The sequence below is a fragment of the Rutidosis leptorrhynchoides genome, chromosome 1 (genome assembly GCF_046630445.1).
Source record: "Rutidosis leptorrhynchoides isolate AG116_Rl617_1_P2 chromosome 1, CSIRO_AGI_Rlap_v1, whole genome shotgun sequence".
NCBI classification, from domain to species: Eukaryota; Viridiplantae; Streptophyta; class Magnoliopsida; order Asterales; family Asteraceae; genus Rutidosis; species Rutidosis leptorrhynchoides.
The window spans coordinates 402,955,616-402,976,042 of NC_092333.1; the positions used below are offsets into that span (position 1 = coordinate 402,955,616).

General features: G+C 33.8%; 1 protein-coding gene across 1 annotated transcript; it reads right to left on the reverse strand.

Annotated features, from left to right (window-relative positions):
* Positions 1 to 19,168: 19,168 nt before the first annotated feature.
* Positions 19,169 to 20,056, reverse strand: LOC139901436 (uncharacterized). The gene is made up of 2 exons (XM_071884154.1): positions 19,866 to 20,056; positions 19,169 to 19,754 (listed from the first exon to the last, which is right to left on the reverse strand). Exons 1-2 carry the CDS (start codon positions 20,054 to 20,056, stop codon positions 19,169 to 19,171), a joined length of 777 nt encoding a protein of 258 aa, XP_071740255.1.
* Between the last annotated feature and the right edge of the window lie 371 nt (positions 20,057 to 20,427).

Genomic DNA, 20,427 nt, shown 5'->3' on the forward strand with positions numbered 1-20,427 from the left:
CGATATATATAACGATTATCGTTATAACAACGTCTTACTAGGTACATATGAATCATATTAAGATATTGATACACTTGGTTAATTATGTTAAATGATAAGTAAATATATTATTAAGTGTATTAACAATGAAATACATATGTAAAAATAAGACTACTAACTTAATGATTTCGAAACGAGACATATATGTAACGATTATCGTTGTAACGACATTTAACTGTATATATATCATACTAAGATATATTATATATCATAATATTATGATAATATAACAATTTAACATCTCATTTGTTATAATAAACAATGGGTTAACAACATTCAACAAGATCGTTAACCTAAAGGTTTCAAAACAACACTTACATGTAACGACTAACGATGACTTAACGACTCAGTTAAAATGTATATACATGTAGTGTTTTAATATGTATTTATACACTTTTGAAAGACTTCAATACACTTATCAAAATACTTCTACTTAACAAAAATGCTTACAATTACATCCTCGTTCAGTTTCATCAACAATTCTACTCGTATGCACCTGTATTCGTACTCGTACAATACACAGCTTTTAGATGTATGTACTATTGGTATATACACTCCAATGATCAGATCTTAGCAGCCCATGTGAGTCACCTAACACATGTGGGAACCATCATTTGGCAACTAGCATGAAATATCTCATAAAATTACAAAAATATGAGTAATCATTCATGACTTATTTACATGAAAACAAAATTACATATCCTTTATATCTAATCCATACACCAACGACCAAAAACACCTACAAACACTTTCATTCTTCAATTTTCTTCATCTAATTGATCTCTCTCAAGTTCTATCTTCAAGTTCTAAGTGTTCTTCATATATTTTACAAGTTCTAGTTACATAAAATCAAGAATACTTTCAAGTTTGCTAGCTCACTTCCAATCTTGTAAGGTGATCATCCAACCTCAAGAAATCTTTGTTTCTTACAGTAGGTTATCATTCTAATACAAGGTAATAATCATATTCAAACTTTGGTTCAATTTCTATAACTATAACAATCTTATTTCAAGTGATGATCTTACTTGAACTTGTTTTCGTGTCATGATTCTACTTCAAGAACTTCGAGCCATCCAAGGATCCGTTGAAGCTAGATCCATTTTTCTCTTTTCCAGTAGGTTTATCCAAGGAACTTAAGGTAGTAATGATGTTCATAACATCATTCGATTCATACATATAAAGCTATCTTATTCGAAGGTTTAAACTTGTAATCACTAGAACATAGTTTAGTTAATTCTAAACTTGTTCGCAAACAAAAGTTAATCCTTCTAACTTGACTTTTAAAATCAACTAAACACATGTTCCATATCTATATGATATGCTAACTTAATGATTTAAAACCTGGAAACACGAAAAACACCGTAAAACCGGATTTACGCCGTCGTAGTAACACCGCGGGCTGTTTTGGGTTAGTTAATTAAAAACTATGATAAACTTTGATTTAAAAGTTGTTATTCTGAAAAAATGATTTTTATTATGAACATGAAACTATATCCAAAAATTATGGTTAAACTCAAAGTGGAAGTATGTTTTCTAAAATGGTCATCTAGACGTCGTTCTTTCGACTGAAATGACTACCTTTACAAAAACGACTTGTAACTTATTTTTCCGACAATAAACCTATACTTTTCTGTTTAGATTCATAAAATAGAGTTCAATATGAAACCATAGCAATTTGATTCACTCAAAACGGATTTAAAATGAAGAAGTTATGGGTAAAACAAGATTGGATAATTTTTCTCATTTTAGCTACGTGAAAATTGGTAACAAATCTATTCCAACCATAACTTAATCAACTTGTATTGTATATTATGTAATCTTGAGATACCATAGACACGTATACAATGTTTCGACCTATCATGTCGACACATCTATATATATTTCGGAACAACCATAGACACTCTATATGTGAATGTTGGAGTTAGCTATACAGGGTTGAGGTTGATTCCAAAATATATATAGTTTGAGTTGTGATCAATACTGAGATACGTATACACTGGGTCGTGGATTGATTCAAGATAATATTTATCGATTTATTTCTGTACATCTAACTGTGGACAACTAGTTGTAGGTTACTAACGAGGACAGCTGACTTAATAAACTTAAAACATCAAAATATATTAAAAGTGTTGTAAATATATTTTGAACATACTTTGATATATATGTATATATTGTTATAGGTTCGTGAATCAACCAGTGGCCAAGTCTTACTTCCCGACGAAGTAAAAATATGTGAAAGTGAGTTATAGTCCCACTTTTAAAATCTAATATTATTGGGATGAGAATACATGCAGGTTTTATAAATGATTTACAAAATAGACACAAGTACGTGAAACTACATTCTATGGTTGAATTATCGAAATCGAATATGCCCCTTTTTATTAAGTCTGGTAATCTAAGAATTAGGGAACAGACACCCTAATTGACGCGAATCCTAAAGTTAGATCTATTGGGCCTAACAAACCCCATCTAAAGTACCGGATGCTTTAGTACTTCGAAATTTATATCATATCTGAAGGGTGTCCCGGAATGATGGGGATATTCTTATATATGCATCTTGTTAATGTCGGTTACCAGGTGTTCATCATATGAATGACTTTTATCTCTATGTATGGGATGTGTATTGAAATATGAAATCTTGTGGTCTATTATTATGATTTGATATATATAGGTTAAACCTATAACTCACCAACATTTTTGTTGACGTTTTAAGCATGTTTATTCTCAGGTGATTATTAAGAGCTTCCGCTGTCGCATACTTAAATAAGGACAAGATTTGGAGTCCATGCTTGTATGATATTGTGTAAAAACTGCATTCAAGAAACTTATTTTATTGTAACATATTTGTATTGTAAACCATTATGTAATGGTCGTGTGTAAACAGGATATTTTAGATTATCATTATTTGATAATCTACGTAAAGCTTTTTAAACCTTTATTGATGAAATAAAGGTTATGGTTTATTTTAAAATGAATGCAGTCTTTGAAAAATGTCTCATATAGAGGTCAAAACCTCGCAACAAAATCAATTAATATGGAACGTTTTTAATCAATAAGAACGGGACATTTCAGTTGGTATCCGAGCGTTGGTCTTAGAGAACCAGAATTTTGCATTAGTGTGTCTTATCGAGTTTGTTAGGATGCATTAGTGAGTCTGGACTTCGACCGTGTTTACTTGAAAAATGATTGCTTAACAAATTTTGTTGGAAACTATATATTTTTAACATGTAAATATTATGTGATATATTAATCTCTTAACGCGTTTGATATTATGTGATAGATGTCTACCTCTAGAACAAGTCCCATTGACTCACCTAATAATAATGAAGAGTCAAATGTAAATTGGAATGATTCGTGGACTGATTCACAAGTTCCTGAAGAGGAACCGGAAGAAGAGTCGGAACCGGAAGAAGAATCGGAACCGGAAGAAGAATCGGAACCGGATGAAGAAATAGAACCGGTGGGGGAAATAATAAAACGGTTAAGTAAAAGAAAATCCTCAACCAACCGACCAAGGTTAATTATGGTCAATGGTGTTTCCGCCAAGGAAGCAAAATATTGGGAGGATTACCAATTCTCCGATGAATCGGATTCCGACGAGAATTCCGATGATGTTATAGAAATTACCCCAACTGAATTTAAAAAGGCAAAAGAAAATAATAAGGGAAAGGGCATAAAAATAGAGAAATCTAATTCCAACCCCGATGAACTTTATATGTATCGTCAACCCCCGAAGTCCTTAAGTTGTAACAATGACCCGGGAACCTCTAAACCACCAGGTTTTTCTAAACCAATGTGGATCACGACGGCTCGTATTAGGGGAACATCATATATCCCTAGAAACTTGGCAAAACGAACCAAAACCGAAGAAGAAGAAACAAGCGAGTCGGAATAAGATAGTTGTATTCGTGTGGTGTAATATATGTAATATAGTGTGCTTATGCTTTATGATATATGTAAAAATTGCTTGTATTAATAAGTAATTTTTTTTTTATGAATCTAACTCTTGTCTATTTTACAGTATAAAAACACAAAATGGATAGACAACCCAATATTTTAAGAGACCTACCCGGAGACATGATTGATGAAATCTTGTCTAGAGTCGGTCAGAATTCTGCGGCACAACTATTTAAGGCGAGATCAGTTTGTAAGACATTCGAAGAAAGTTCCAAGAATGCCTTGGTTTATAAAAGGCTTTCGTTCGAAAGATGGGGGATATCACATTGGGAAATCCATAAGTTACGATGTGTTTACTTTGACGCATATATTGCGGGGAACCCAAATGCTATTTTACGCAATGGGTTAAGAAATTATTTTGACTCAATATATCCGAATATTGGACTTCGTGATTTAGAAAAAGCGGCTAACATGCAACATAAAGAAGCATGTTATGCTTACGGATTAGTAATGTTCGCTTCTCACCAAAGTGAGAACAAGAACATCGGGCTACAACTATTAAACAAAATGTTCCCACAAGTGACGGAGTCGGTAATTGGGGTAAGAAATGAGGTTTTTAGATTGTTACGGGACTGTTGGACATTACGTAACCCTCGTCCCTTTGACGACGTTACAACACGCTGTCTTATCAACGGCCATAATGGTTATGTTCCACAAGACCAAGGATGGGAAGTAATCCTAGTAAAACCAGAATGCATGACTTCTTTCTGGATGTATGAATTACGTGTCTTTATTGCCTTTGCTGAACGACTTGTGTACTAGCTAGAATTATATTCACAACCATCTTGTATCAAATTTATTGTGTGCTATATTTCATGCTATATGTAAAATAAGCAGTATTGTAAGTTTGTAAAATATTGTGTAAAAGTTTGAACGCGAAATATTATTATAACCAGTTTTTCATATAGAATTGTAGTAGTTGAATTGTATATTAGCTACTAAGTATGAACTTAACGGGTAGGTACTACCCGAATTTAAACTTATAAAACGCTAATATGAAGAAAAAGCTTTTATAAATGAGTTCATATTATGCTACGAAATACTATTAACTACTCTTAATATTCTGTATGATTAACTTGTTCCATTTGACTATTTTGAAGGAAATGGCACCGACTACTCGACACACCGTGAATATGAATGAAGAGGAATTCCGTACTTTTCTAGCTTCAAACATAGCAGCAGTACAGGCTGCGCTACATACCAACAATAACCTTGGATCTAGCAGTACAGGAAATCGTGTAGGATGCACCTACAAAGAATTCACTGCCTGCAAACCTTTGGAATTTGATGGAACCGAAGGACCGATCGGATTGAAACGGTGGACCGAGAAGGTCGAATCGGTGTTTGCCATAAGTAAGTGTACTGAAGAGGACAAAGTGAAGTACGCTACGCATACCTTCACAGGTTCTGCGTTAACATGGTGGAATACCTATCTAGAGCAAGTGGGACAAGATGATGCGTACGCACTACCGTGGTCAGCATTCAAGCACTTGATGAACGAGAAGTACCGTCCCAGAACCGAGGTCAATAAGCTCAAGACAGAACTTAGAGGATTACGAACCCAAGGATTTGATATTACCACGTACGAAAGACGATTCACAGAATTGTGCCTATTGTGTCCGGGAGCATTCGAAGATGAGGAAGAGAAGATCGACGCGTTTGTGAAAGGATTACCGGAAAGAATCCAAGAAGATATAAGTTCACATGAACCCGCCTCCATACAACAGGCATGTAGAATGGCTCACAAACTCGTGAACCAGATTGAAGAAAGAATTAAAGAACAGACTGCTGAAGAGGCCAATGTGAAGCAAGTCAAAAGAAAGTGGGAGGAAAACGGTGATAAGAATCACCAATACAACAACAACAGCAATTACAACAATAATCGCAACAATTATCCCAACAATCGCAACATCAATCGCAACTACAACAAACGGCCCAACAACAACAACAACAACAACAACAGCAACTACAACAATCATCCCAACAACAATAATAACCGCAACAACAACAACAATCAGAAGCAGCTATGCCAAAGGTGTGAAAAGAATCACTCGAGGTTCTGCACCAAATTTTGCAACAAGTGTAAAATAAATGGTCATAGCGCGGCGAAGTGTGAGGTCTACGGACCAGGGGTTAATAGAACGAAAGGAACAAATGGTGTCAGAACGAGTAATGGCGGAGCAAGTAGTGTCGGAGCAAGTTATGCCAATGTAGTTTGTTATAAATGTGGAAAACCGGGCCACATTATTAGAAATTGCCCGAACCAGGAGAACACAAATGGACAAGGCCGCGGAAGAGTTTTCAATATTAATGCGGCAGAGGCACAGGAAGACCCGGAGCTTGTTACGGGTACGTTTCTTATTGACAATAAATCCGCTTACGTTTTATTTGATTCGGGTGCGGATAGAAGCTATATGAGTAGAGATTTTTGTGCTAAATTAAGTTGTCCATTGACACCTTTGGATAGTAAATTTTTACTCGAATTAGCAAATGGTAAATTAATTTCGGCAGATAATATATGTCGGAATCGAGAAATTAAACTGGTTAGCGAAACATTTAAGATTGATTTGATACCAGTAGAGTTAGGGAGTTTTGATGTGATAATCGGTATGGACTGGTTGAAAGAAGTGAAAGCAGAGATCGTCTGTTACAAAAATGCAATTCGCATTATACGAGAAAAAGGAAAACCCTTAATGGTGTACGGAGAAAAGGGCAACACGAAGCTACATCTTATTCGTAATTTGAAGGCACAAAAACTAATAAGAAAAGGTTGCTATGCTGTTCTAGCACACGTCGAGATAGTACAAAATGAAGAAAAGAGCATCAATGATGTTCCCATTGCAAAAGAATTTCCCGATGTATTTCTGAAAGAATTACCGGGATTACCCCCACATCGATCTGTTGAATTTCAAATAGATCTTGTACCAGGAGCTGCACCAATAGCTCGTGCTCCTTACAGACTCGCACCCAGCGAGATGAAAGAACTACAAAGCCAATTACAAGAACTTTTAGAGCGTGGTTTCATTCGACCAAGCACATCACCGTGGGGAGCTCCTGTTTTGTTTGTCAAGAAGAAAGATGGTACATTCAGGTTGTGTATCGACTACCGAGAGTTGAACAAACTTACCATCAAGAACCGCTACCCACTACCGAGAATTGACGACTTATTTGATCAACTACAAGGCTCGTCTGTTTATTCAAAGATTGACTTACGTTCCGGGTATCATCAAATGCGGGTGAAAGAAGATGATATTCCAAAGACTGCTTTCAGAACACGTTACGGTCATTACGAGTTTATGGTCATGCCGTTTGGTTTAACTAATGCACCAGCTGTGTTCATGGACCTTATGAACCGAGTGTGTGGACCATACCTTGACAAGTTTGTCATTGTTTTCATTGATGACATACTTATTTACTCAAAGAATGACCAAGAACACGGTGAACATTTGAGAAAGGTGTTAGAAGTATTGAGGAAGGAAGAATTGTACGCTAAGTTTTCAAAGTGTGCATTTTGGTTGGAAGAAGTTCAATTCCTCGGTCACATAGTGAACAAAGAAGGTATTAAGGTGGATCCGGCAAAGATAGAAACTGTTGAAAAGTGGGAAACCCCAAAAACTCCGAAACACATACGCCAGTTTTTAGGACTAGCTGGTTACTACAGAAGGTTCATCTAAGACTTTTCCAGAATAGCAAAACCCTTGACTGCATTAACGCATAAAGGGAAGAAATTTGAATGGAATGATGAACAAGAGAAAGCGTTTCAGTTATTGAAGAAAAAGCTAACTACGGCACCTATATTGTCATTGCCTGAAGGGAATGATGATTTTGTGATTTATTGTGATGCATCAAAGCAAGGTATCGGTTGTGTATTAATGCAACGAACGAAGGTGATTGCTTATGCGTCTAGACAATTGAAGATTCACGAACAAAATTATGCGACGCATGATTTGGAATTAGGCGCGGTTGTTTTTGCATTAAAGACTTGGAGGCACTACTTATATGGGGTCAAAAGTATTATATATACCGACCACAAAAGTCTTCAACACATATTTAATCAGAAACAACTGAATATGAGGCAGCGTAGGTGGATTGAATTATTGAATGATTACGACTTTGAGATTCGTTACCACCCGGGGAAGGCAAATGTGGTAGCCGATGCCTTGAGCAGGAAGGACAGAGAACCCATTCGAGTAAAATCTATGAATATAATGATTCATAATAACCTTACTACTCAAATAAAGGAGGCGCAACAAGGAGTTTTAAAAGAGGGAAATTTAAAGGATGAAATACCCAAAGGATCGGAGAAGCATCTTAATATTCGGGAAGACGGAACCCGGTATAGAGCTGAAAGGATTTGGGTACCAAAATTTGGAGATATGAGAGAAATGGTACTTAGAGAAGCTCATAAAACCAGATACTCAATACATCCTGGAACGGGGAAGATGTACAAGGATCTCAAGAAACATTTTTGGTGGCCGGGTATGAAAGCCGATGTTGCTAAATACGTAGGAGAATGTTTGACGTGTTCTAAGGTCAAAGCTGAGCATCAGAAACCATCAGGTCTACTTCAACAACCCGAAATCCCGAAATGGAAATGGGAAAACATTACCATGGATTTCATCACTAAATTACCAAGGACTGCAAGTGGTTTTGATACTATTTGGGTAATAGTTGATCGTCTCACCAAATCAGCACACTTCCTGCCAATAAGAGAAGATGACAAGATGGAGAAGTTAGCACGACTGTATTTGAAGGAAGTCATCTCCAGACATGGAATACCAATCTCTATTATCTCTGATAGGGATGGCAGATTTATTTCAAGATTCTGGCAGACATTACAGCAAGCATTAGGAACTCGTCTAGACATGAGTACTGCCTATCATCCACAAACTGATGGGCAGAGCGAAAGGACGATACAAACGCTTGAAGACATGCTACGAGCATGTGTTATTGATTTCGGAAACAGTTGGGATCGACATCTACCGTTAGCAGAATTTTCCTACAACAACAGCTACCATTCAAGCATTGAGATGGCACCGTTTGAAGCACTTTATGGTAGAAAGTGCAGGTCTCCGATTTGTTGGAGTGAAGTGGGGGATAGACAGATTACGGGTCCGGAGATTATACAAGAAACTACCGAGAAGATCATCCAAATTCAACAACGGTTGAAAACCGCCCAAAGTTGACAAAAGAGCTACGCTGACATTAAAAGAAAAGATATAGAATTTGAAATTGGAGAGATGGTCATGCTTAAAGTTGCACCTTGGAAAGGCGTTGTTCGATTTGGTAAACGAGGGAAATTAAATCCAAGGTATATTGGACCATTCAAGATTATTGATCGTGTCGGACCAGTAGCTTACCGACTTGAGTTACCTCAACAACTCGCGGCTGTACATAACACTTTCCACGTCTCAAATTTGAAGAAATGTTTTGCTAAAGAAGATCTCACTATTCCGTTAGATGAAATCCAAATCAACGAAAAACTTCAATTCATCGAAGAACCCGTCGAAATAATGGATCGTGAGGTTAAAAGACTTAAGCAAAACAAGATACCAATTGTTAAGGTTCGATGGAATGCTCGTAGAGGACCCGAGTTCACCTGGGAGCGTGAAGATCAGATGAAGAAGAAATACCCGCATCTATTTCCAGAAGATTCGTCAACACCTTCAACAGCTTAAAATTTCGGGACGAAATTTATTTAACGGGTAGGTACTGTAGTGACCCGAACTTTTCCATGTTTATATATATTAATTGAGATTGATATTTATATGATTAAATGTTCCGAACATGTTAAGCAATCAAACTTGTTAAGACTTGATTAATTGAAATATGTTTCATATAGACAATTGACCACCCAAGTTGACCGGTGATTCACGAACGTTAAAACTTGTAAAAACTATACGATGACATATATATGGTTATATATATAGTTAACATGATTTTATTATAAGTATGTATCTCATTAGGTATTTTAACAATGAGTTATATACATAAAAATGAGACTATTAATTTAAGAAACTCGAAAACGATATATATAACGATTATCGTTATAACAACGTCTTACTAGGTACATATGAATCATATTAAGATATTGATACACTTGGTTAATTATGTTAAATGATAATTAAATATATTATTAAGTGTATTAACAATGAAATACATATGTAAAAATAAGACTACTAACTTAATGATTTCGAAACGAGACATATATGTAACGATTATCGTTGTAACGACATTTAACTGTATATATATCATACTAAGATATATTATATATCATAATATTATGATAATATAACAATTTAACATCTCATTTGTTATAATAAACAATGGGTTAACAACATTCAACAAGATCGTTAACCTAAAGGTTTCAAAACAACACTTACATGTAACGACTAACGATGACTTAACGACTCAGTTAAAATGTATATACATGTAGTGTTTTAATATGTATTTATACACTTTTGAAAGACTTCAATACACTTATCAAAATACTTCTACTTAACAAAAATGCTTACAATTACATCCTCGTTCAGTTTCATCAACAATTCTACTCGTATGCACCTGTATTCGTACTCGTACAATACACAGCTTTTAGATGTATGTACTATTGGTATATACACTCCAATGATCAGCTATTAGCAGCCCATGTGAGTCACCTAACACATGTGGGAACCATCATTTGGCAACTAGCATGAAATATCTCATAAAATTACAAAAATATGAGTAATCATTCATGACTTATTTACATGAAAACAAAATTACATATCCTTTATATCTAATCCATACACCAACGACCAAAAACACCTACAAACACTTTCATTCTTCAATTTTCTTCATCTAATTGATCTCTCTCAAGTTCTATCTTCAAGTTCTAAGTGTTCTTCATATATTTTACAAGTTCTAGTTACATAAAATCAAGAATACTTTCAAGTTTGCTAGCTCACTTCCAATCTTGTAAGGTGATCATCCAACCTCAAGAAATCTTTGTTTCTTACAGTAGGTTATCATTCTAATACAAGGTAATAATCATATTCAAACTTTGGTTCAATTTCTATAACTATAACAATCTTATTTCAAGTGATGATCTTACTTGAACTTGTTTTCGTGTCATGATTCTACTTCAAGAACTTCGAGCCATCCAAGGATCCGTTGAAGCTAGATCCATTTTTCTCTTTTCCAGTAGGTTTATCCAAGGAACTTAAGGTAGTAATGATGTTCATAACATCATTCGATTCATACATATAAAGCTATCTTATTCGAAGGTTTAAACTTGTAATCACTAGAACATAGTTTAGTTAATTCTAAACTTGTTCGCAAACAAAAGTTAATCCTTCTAACTTGACTTTTAAAATCAACTAAACACATGTTCTATATCTATATGATATGCTAACTTAATGATTTAAAACCTGGAAACACGAAAAACACCGTAAAACCGGATTTACGCCGTCGTAGTAACACCGCGGGCTGTTTTGGGTTAGTTAATTAAAAACTATGATAAACTTTGATTTAAAAGTTGTTATTCTGAGAAAATGATTTTTATTATGAACATGAAACTATATCCAAAAATTATGGTTAAACTCAAAGTGGAAGTATGTTTTCTAAAATGGTCATCTAGACGTCGTTCTTTCGACTGAAATGACTACCTTTACAAAAACGACTTGTAACTTATTTTTCCGAATATAAACCTATACTTTTCTGTTTAGATTCATAAAATAGAGTTCAATATGAAACCATAGCAATTTGATTCACTCAAAACGGATTTAAAATGAAGAAGTTATGGGTAAAACAAGATTGGATAATTTTTCTCATTTTAGCTACGTGAAAATTGGTAACAAATCTATTCCAACCATAACTTAATCAACTTGTATTGTATATTATGTAATCTTGAGATACCATAGACACGTATACAATGTTTCGACCTATCATGTCGACACATCTATATATATTTCGGAACAACCATAGACACTCTATATGTGAATGTTGGAGTTAGCTATACAGGGTTGAGGTTGATTCCAAAATATATATAGTTTGAGTTGTGATCAATACTGAGATACGTATACACTGGGTCGTGGATTGATTCAAGATAATATTTATCGATTTATTTCTGTACATCTAACTGTGGACAACTAGTTGTAGGTTACTAACGAGGACAGCTGACTTAATAAACTTAAAACATCAAAATATATTAAAAGTGTTGTAAATATATTTTGAACATACTTTGATATATATGTATATATTGTTATAGGTTCGTGAATCAACCAGTGGCCAAGTCTTACTTCCCGACGAAGTAAAAATCTGTGAAAGTGAGTTATAGTCCCACTTTTAAAATCTAATATTTTTGGGATGAGAATACATGCAGGTTTTATAAATGATTTACAAAATAGACACAAGTACGTGAAACTACATTCTATGGTTGAATTATCGAAATCGAATATGCCCATTTTTATTAAGTCTGGTAATCTAAGAATTAGGGAACAGACACCCTAATTGACGTGAATCCTAAAGATAGATCTATTGGGCCTAACAAACCCCATCCAAAGTACCGGATGCTTTAGTACTTCGAAATTTATATCATATTCGAAGGGTGTCCCGGAATGATGGGGATATTCTTATATATGCATCTTGTTAATGTCGGTTACCAGGTGTTCATCATATGAATGACTTTTATCTCTATGTATGGGATGTGTATTGAAATATGAAATCTTGTGGTCTATTATTATGATTTGATATATATAGGTTAAACCTATAACTCACCAACATTTTTGTTGACGTTTTAAGCATGTTTATTCTCAGGTGATTATTAAGAGCTTCCGCTGTCGCATACTTAAATAAGGACAAGATTTGGAGTCCATGCTTGTATGATATTGTGTAAAAACTGCATTCAAGAAACTTATTTTATTGTAACATATTTGTATTGTAAACCATTATGTAATGGTCGTGTGTAAACAGGATATTTTAGATTATCATTATTTGATAATCTACGTAAAGCTTTTTAAACCTTTATTGATGAAATAAAGGTTATGGTTTATTTTAAAATGAATGCAGTCTTTGAAAAACGTCTCATATAGAGGTCAAAACCTCGCAACGAAATCAATTAATATGGAACGTTTTTAATCAATAAGAACGGGACATTTCAGCGTCCAGCTTTGAAGGCTAGGACGGCGTCCAAATATCTGGACGGCGTCCAGCTTTGAAATCTGGGACGGCGTCCAAGGGTCTGGACGGCGTCCAGATTGGTATTCAAGTCTGATGCAGAAAACTTCTAAGTGCACGAACCAAAAACCAAACTAACACATTTTATGATCCGCAAACAACCAAAACATGTATCTTATATCATCGGAAAGGTATTTTGACGAGGAAAACATCTAAACACATTTCATCAATCACATTTACCTTTACAACAACCAAAATCACATTGAATGCTCAATCATTTAATGCATTCAAGTTCATAAATGCAAATCAATGATTCGGCAACCAATTTACATGAATGATATGCCGTCTCGAAGGTAATCAAGCATACAATACAACCTAATACTTACTAATAACATTTCATGTCATTCCAAGCATCAAAAGTCCATTTCACGTTCATCAAACCCTAACCCAATTTCACCAAAATCACTAATCAAGTTCATGAAGTTTTCTAAAGTAACCTACACATCAAATTGAAGCTAGTGATACTAGGAACACATTTTATACTTGCACTTTATCATAACAACAACATTAAATCATCCAAAACTCAAAATCAAGCATACACTATTCATGTTCATGCTAGTTACACTAAAACAATGAGATCGAGCATATAAATCATATATCCATGTTAGACTTGAGCCATAGACACTAACTAACAACTTTATAAGTTAAAAACATCAAGAACACAAAATCTAGTGATTTTAGAAAGTTACCCAAATGTAATGAAATTGGTATGGAATCGAAGAGGAAGTTGCAAGGATTCTAAAAATGTAATTTGTTTTGCAAAACACCCGCTAGCTCGGATTTGGATGATGATTCTTGTTGGTGTTCTTTGAGAGAAAAAAGGAAGTAGTAAAAGATGAGGATGAAAATGAATGGATGAAAGGGGTTTGACCCTTTGACCTAGTCAAGGGTTTGATCCCTTGTCAAGTTTAGTCCCTCAACTTTCGTTCGGGTGCGTGAATTACCTAAACGAGATAATTTAAAACGCGTATTAACGGGAGATGTTATAAGCATATAACGGAGTTTAAAATAGTATAACGGAAAAGTAAACGGAAAAAGGCGGGATGTTACAAATTGTGCGGGTTGGAAGCTCTATTTAGATGTGTGTTGATTTTATGTTAATGTAATAGGTAAATTTCATTGACGGTTGTGGAGCTTATTTTGCTTACTTCCATTTTCGGCTAAAAGGTGAGTGGAATAATTATGTGTGTACGTATATAATGTATTTATTTGTGTGGTGTGAAATGTGGGTTAGTCGCGGTGTTAAAACACTACATTCCACGTGACGAATGGGCTAGTCGCGGTGTTAAGACACCACTCCGGAAAGTTTAATGGGTGGGCTAGTCGCGGTGTTAAGACACCACCCGGGGGTTAATGATACGCGGTGTTAAGTACCCTAACGGATTATGTGAACACCGATGGTCTTTTGTGAGCACCATTCCCTTGTACGATTGGTTAACCATGGTTATGTGTTGTAGTGTATCATAGTATCTTGTTTCGACTATATGCTATTGGATATGCTAGTTACGGTATTGGAGGTTATTAGCCTTATACTTTGAGATGGTATGCTAATTAAATTGCTAGCATGTATGCGGTATTTGTGTAAGTGGTTGCAAGTAAGTAGATTATATATGTAGATGTGTAATCATTGCATTCACTAAGCGTTTTGCTTACCTCTCGTTATTTACTCTTTTTAGGCGCCGGCGTAGATAAAGGCAAGGGTATACGTTTGGACTAGCGAACTCCCCATTTGTTTATGCTAGAGGATTGCTTTTGAAGTTCGACCTAGGTTTGGGTAGTTTAACCGCAAACACCATGCTCGGGTTTTGTTTTGCATTTAAACTTGTCGGGTTGAAACTTGTATTTTAGATTGTAAACGAGGGAATGAAGCTCGGTGGTCAAATACTTGAATTGGGGTCCTTGAAACATGTAAACTTTATTTAGTTATGTGACGGGAAGCCTTTTGAGTTGATGCTTGTGTTGAATATTGCAAATTTGGGACTTGTGTAACGAAATTAAATTAAGCATCAGCCCACGTTATAGGGCGCACCGCGGTCCACATGGGCGCGCCGCGGGTTAAAGAAGAAATTGGGTCCCGAGGGTTTTTAAGTTTCTGACCATCAGCCCCAGTTGTAAGCCGCGCCGCGGCTGGGCTAGGCGCGCCACGGGCAATGCCTGACAGGGATGGTTAGTCGCCTTTTTAAAAAAAATTAAAAAATAAAATGTTTTGCGTTAATTAACGGGTTGGGTCGTTACATTACTCACAAGTGAAATCTTTGTATATTAAAAGTTCTCGCAGTTCTTGTCTTTTTGTTGTTCTCGTTTAAACTTTTAACTATATATATATATATATATATATATATATATATATATATATATATATATATATATATATATATATATATATATATATATATATATATATATATATATATATATATATATATATATAATCCAGGGATACACAACTTAAGTGGCTAAGTGGGGATTGGTAAAATCATGTTTTTTATTTTAGATTAATAAATCTGGATGAAAATGCTCACATAATCTATATTTTTACAAGCTAAAAACGTTCGAAGTCATTCAAAAATCGGTGATAAATGATAATAATAGTGATGAATGTTAAATTTATCATTTCATCACTTTATCATTCAATACGATTATTAACACTTATCGCCGAATTTTCTACGATTTGGTTATGTTTTTTTGTAAGTTTTGCATTTTCTTCTATTTACATATTAAAAGACCCTAAAAATATAATTTTTCAATAAAAATTTTTTTTTTTGAAATTTTGCTTATCCTTTTTTAGACGTTTTTAAGCTTAGAAACGGATCTCGCCTATATATATATATATAGATTATATATATATATATTATAAAAAAAACATAAATAACTTGATTCTTTTAAAGTAATTTACTTTTGGAGTGTTTAGATTGATTAGTTTAAATAACAATTAAATAATAGATAATGAAAAAATGTTTTAGATCCCGAATAAAATTGATGATGGCTTGCAAAATTAATTATTATTGCAAGTTGGTGCAATAAGAAACCAAGTTTGTGGATCAAAATAGGTATAATTTGTAGGAAATATGATCCAAGTAAAAGAGTTCAAGTGGGATCTTGTGTTATTTGCTTTGAGCTGCCAATGGGTCACATACCACAAAATGTCACCAAATAATTCTATATATTTACAGCTACCCTATCCTGACCATACATATTAAAGGCGTCCGTAAATCCTAACCACTAACTTTTGATTGTACCAAATTTATTTATTTATTTGGCATTAATTCATAGTTATATTTTCAAATGGGTGATGATATGTACACAACTTATTTTTTTTATGTACACAATTATCATGCTTTACAGTGTTGTACAATACAGCAACACTGTAAAGCATGATGGTTGTGTACATAACAAAAATGAGTTGTGTAAATATCACTTCAAATTTGTTCGGATATACTGTTTCAAATTCAAAATATTTTCTAGTTTATTTTAGCTATTAACCTTAAAAATTATAATATAAAAATTATACCCATATTTTACATTTTAGGTCTAGTGAAATGACCAGTGAAACTACAAATTTATTTAAACGAAACAGTTTAATGATATATCTTAGGTATTAAGTGAATGTAAATGCTAAAGTCATTTAGTTTAATGACCCATGGAACCACAGATTCTGACTAATAAGTTTGTCGTTGTTTTTACAAAACATATAGAGACACGTATTTTCGCATACATATGTAACGTAATTAATCCTGTAAAGAGGATCTATATTTGAATATTAATAATAATTATAATTATAATTATAATTATAATTATAATTATAATTATAATTATAATTATAATTATAATTATAATTATAATAATAAAGTTTCTTTAAAAAGTGAGTATTTATATTTTTAATAATAACTACTAGTAGTATATAACAGATGCCTCTTGAATTTTATAAAACTTAAAATACAATAATTATAAGAAGGTCGTACAATATGGTTCAAAATTTATATATGTGTTCATTGAATGTTTTATAGAAGATTGTACAATTGTACAATTTGTTTTAAAGTTCTAGTCATGTGAATGTTTTATCATAAGGGTGTACATAATGCTTCAAATATTGTACATATTGTCATGAAGGTGGTTTAACATAAGGTTGTACATAATGCTTCAAATATTGTACATATGGTTATGATTTTTTATCATAAGGTTGTACATAATGCTTCACATAAATATACAATTAACATGTTAATATTTTTATTAAATATAATTATTATTTTAATAACATCATCATCGAGGGCTTGAAATTTTTAATTTTATTTTTAAATTTTTTTAAACATTAATAATCTTTATTTATAATATCATCATTAGAGATTTATTAAATACCAATACAAACGTAAATGAATTGTTAATATATATCGAATATATACATTTTAAGATTTCCTTGAAAACTTACACGTAACTGTAATATGGAGTAGTATTTTGTTGTCAAACATTAAAACTGAACGAAACTGATTCAATAGGCGGAACATAAGGTATTCCAAAGGGGGCGTCCGCCCCCCTGGATTTAACGTGAAAAAAAAAGTTACACTAAAAAAAGAAAAATTTTATCAAAAAATAAGGTTTTTTTAGTGTTTGCATTTCCTAGCAATGAAAAATTTATTAAATTTTTAGACTCGCCCCCTCTGTAGTCGGGTTCAAGTTCCGCCACTATTCATACGCCACTTGTTTTTGCTATATACTGCAATGCTATTAAATATAAAATATTTGCTTAAACGCCTTTACCTTTTCAAGTTTGGGTTTAGACAGGGCCGTCCTGTCAATTTTATAGACCCTGTTCAAAAAGTAAAAAATGGGCCTTTTGTATAATAAACTATTGCATCTATCTATAAAAAAGTTAAGACTAAGTTCAATAATTAATAAATTTATGTACATAGTAGCTTATACTCGGCAACGAAAAGTCGTTGACACTATACTCATTAACAATAAACACAAGTACAAGTAATATACGTCATGTTTTAAATTTAACTGAATTAAGTGCTATCTAGACATATATTATATGCTCGTATATCATTACTCATTAAAGTTCATTTTATAAAATAATAACATAAACCTATGACTATTTATTTAATTTTAGCCTATGATTATTATTATAAAATAATACTCGGTATTTATTATTAATAGTAGTAGTATGTTAATTCAAACCCTATATGTAAATTAATTGTGGAAAACCTATACCATTATGTTCATTTTATTAATAATAAATAAAACTTACATTATAGTCTTAGAGCACTGGGTGTGGTGACGCGTCAGTTCAGTGTTAGTTCAATGTCTTGCTGATGACTGGACGCTGATTGGACTGACACTGAAACTGACACTGGTGAAAAAAACAGGGAAATTGGGAATAATATCAGTTCAGTGTCTTGGAAAGAGAAAATATTGTATGTTATTATTATTTAATTATTTTTTTAATTATTTGAAAAAACAATATTAACACAATAAACTTCGTTAATAATAAAAAAAAGTTACATAATTAAAAATTAAACTACAAAATAAAAATACAATGCATGTTCGACCAATTTCACTCTTCCCCCTCATCCTCCGCCTCCTCTTCCTCCTCCTGAGTTCGAATAGCCCAAACATGTTCGACTAAATCGCCTCGTAAACGTTCATGCACCTCCCGATCGTGTAATTCCTTCGTCCTGGCTTTATACTCTTCACATCTATCGTACCAAGTAGTTTGCATGTTCTGAACCGGTTCATACACCCAATTATTCTAAGAAATGTTGAACTCATTATCTTCAACTATCTTGTTATGCATTATGATACACGCATACATAATTCTTTGAATAGCCTTCAACGAATAAGCCCTTGCAGGTTGTTGTAGTATATGCCAACGTCCTTGTAAAATACCAAAAGTCCTCTCAACATCCTTTCTTGCCTTAGATTGTTTGCGTGAAAAGTATTTACTCTTGGGATCAGCTGCACTTTAATACGCTTTAACAAACGATGCCCATTGAGGGTAAATCTCATCCGCTAAATAATAACCCCTTTTGTACTCCACACCATTAATAACATAAGGGATGTCTGGGAAATTATCATTAAGCATCGATTCGAACAAAGGACTGGTATTTAACACATTTATGTCATTGTTTGACCCAACAACCCCAAAATAAGCATGACATATCCAATTATCATACGAGGCAACAGCTTCAAGCATAATTGTTGGATGACTATGATCTCCTCGCTTAAATTGGCCTTGCCATGCAACCGGACATTTTCCCCAAACCCAATGCATAAAATCTATACTACCTAGCATGCTGGGAAAGTCATGATTTTTCTTATGAACCTCGTATAAACGTTCCATGTCCTCACGAGCAGGCTCGCGCATATAATCATTTGAATATAAAACAGTAATACATCTACAAAAATTCTGTAAACTTTCACGAGCTACACGTTCCGACATTTGTAAATACTCGTCTAACGCATCGGGTGCATAACCGTATGCCAACTGACGAAGTGCCGCCGTTATTTTTAAATGTGTACTAATGCCTAACTCGTCATGGCAATCAGGTCTAACATGAAACCATTCAAAATATTTAGGTAAACGATTTGCAGAAAAATTTAATATACCTTCCATAATTCGGTTGAATACACGTCTCCTCATTCAAAATCGACGTTTGAACTCCACTTCGCTAAACTTCGGACGTTCAGCAAAATAGTCTCTTATGAGGCGATCATGTGCTTCATGATGATCACGTCTGATATAGCGTCGCGTTAAACGAACATTAGAACTATCCTCCTTATCACTTTGATCGGCCTCTAACATTTCGAGTGCAAGCATCGTATACTCATCGTCGGAAGATGAATAAGCCATTGTATTTTATAAACTACTCCCTCCGTCTCAAATCTATTGTCCATTATTCCATTTTGGGATGTCTCAAATTAATTGTCTAGATTCTTTTTCAACCAATCAAAAGAGGCTAATCTGGAGAGAGAAGATATATTATTGGTGGAGAATGAAGTTAGTGGAATTTCCTAAAACTGTGTGTTTTTTGTCTGGGGACAATAGATTTGGGACGGAGGGAGTATTATTTGTATTGTATAAAAAATGAGAGAAGTGATGTTTGTGTGAGTATATAGAATGTGATTTGTGTGTGTATTTATAGAGGTTTAATATGTTATTTAAAACAAAAACAAAAAAAAAACAAAAAAACGGATGCAACGGCTAGTAATTTGAAAATGGGG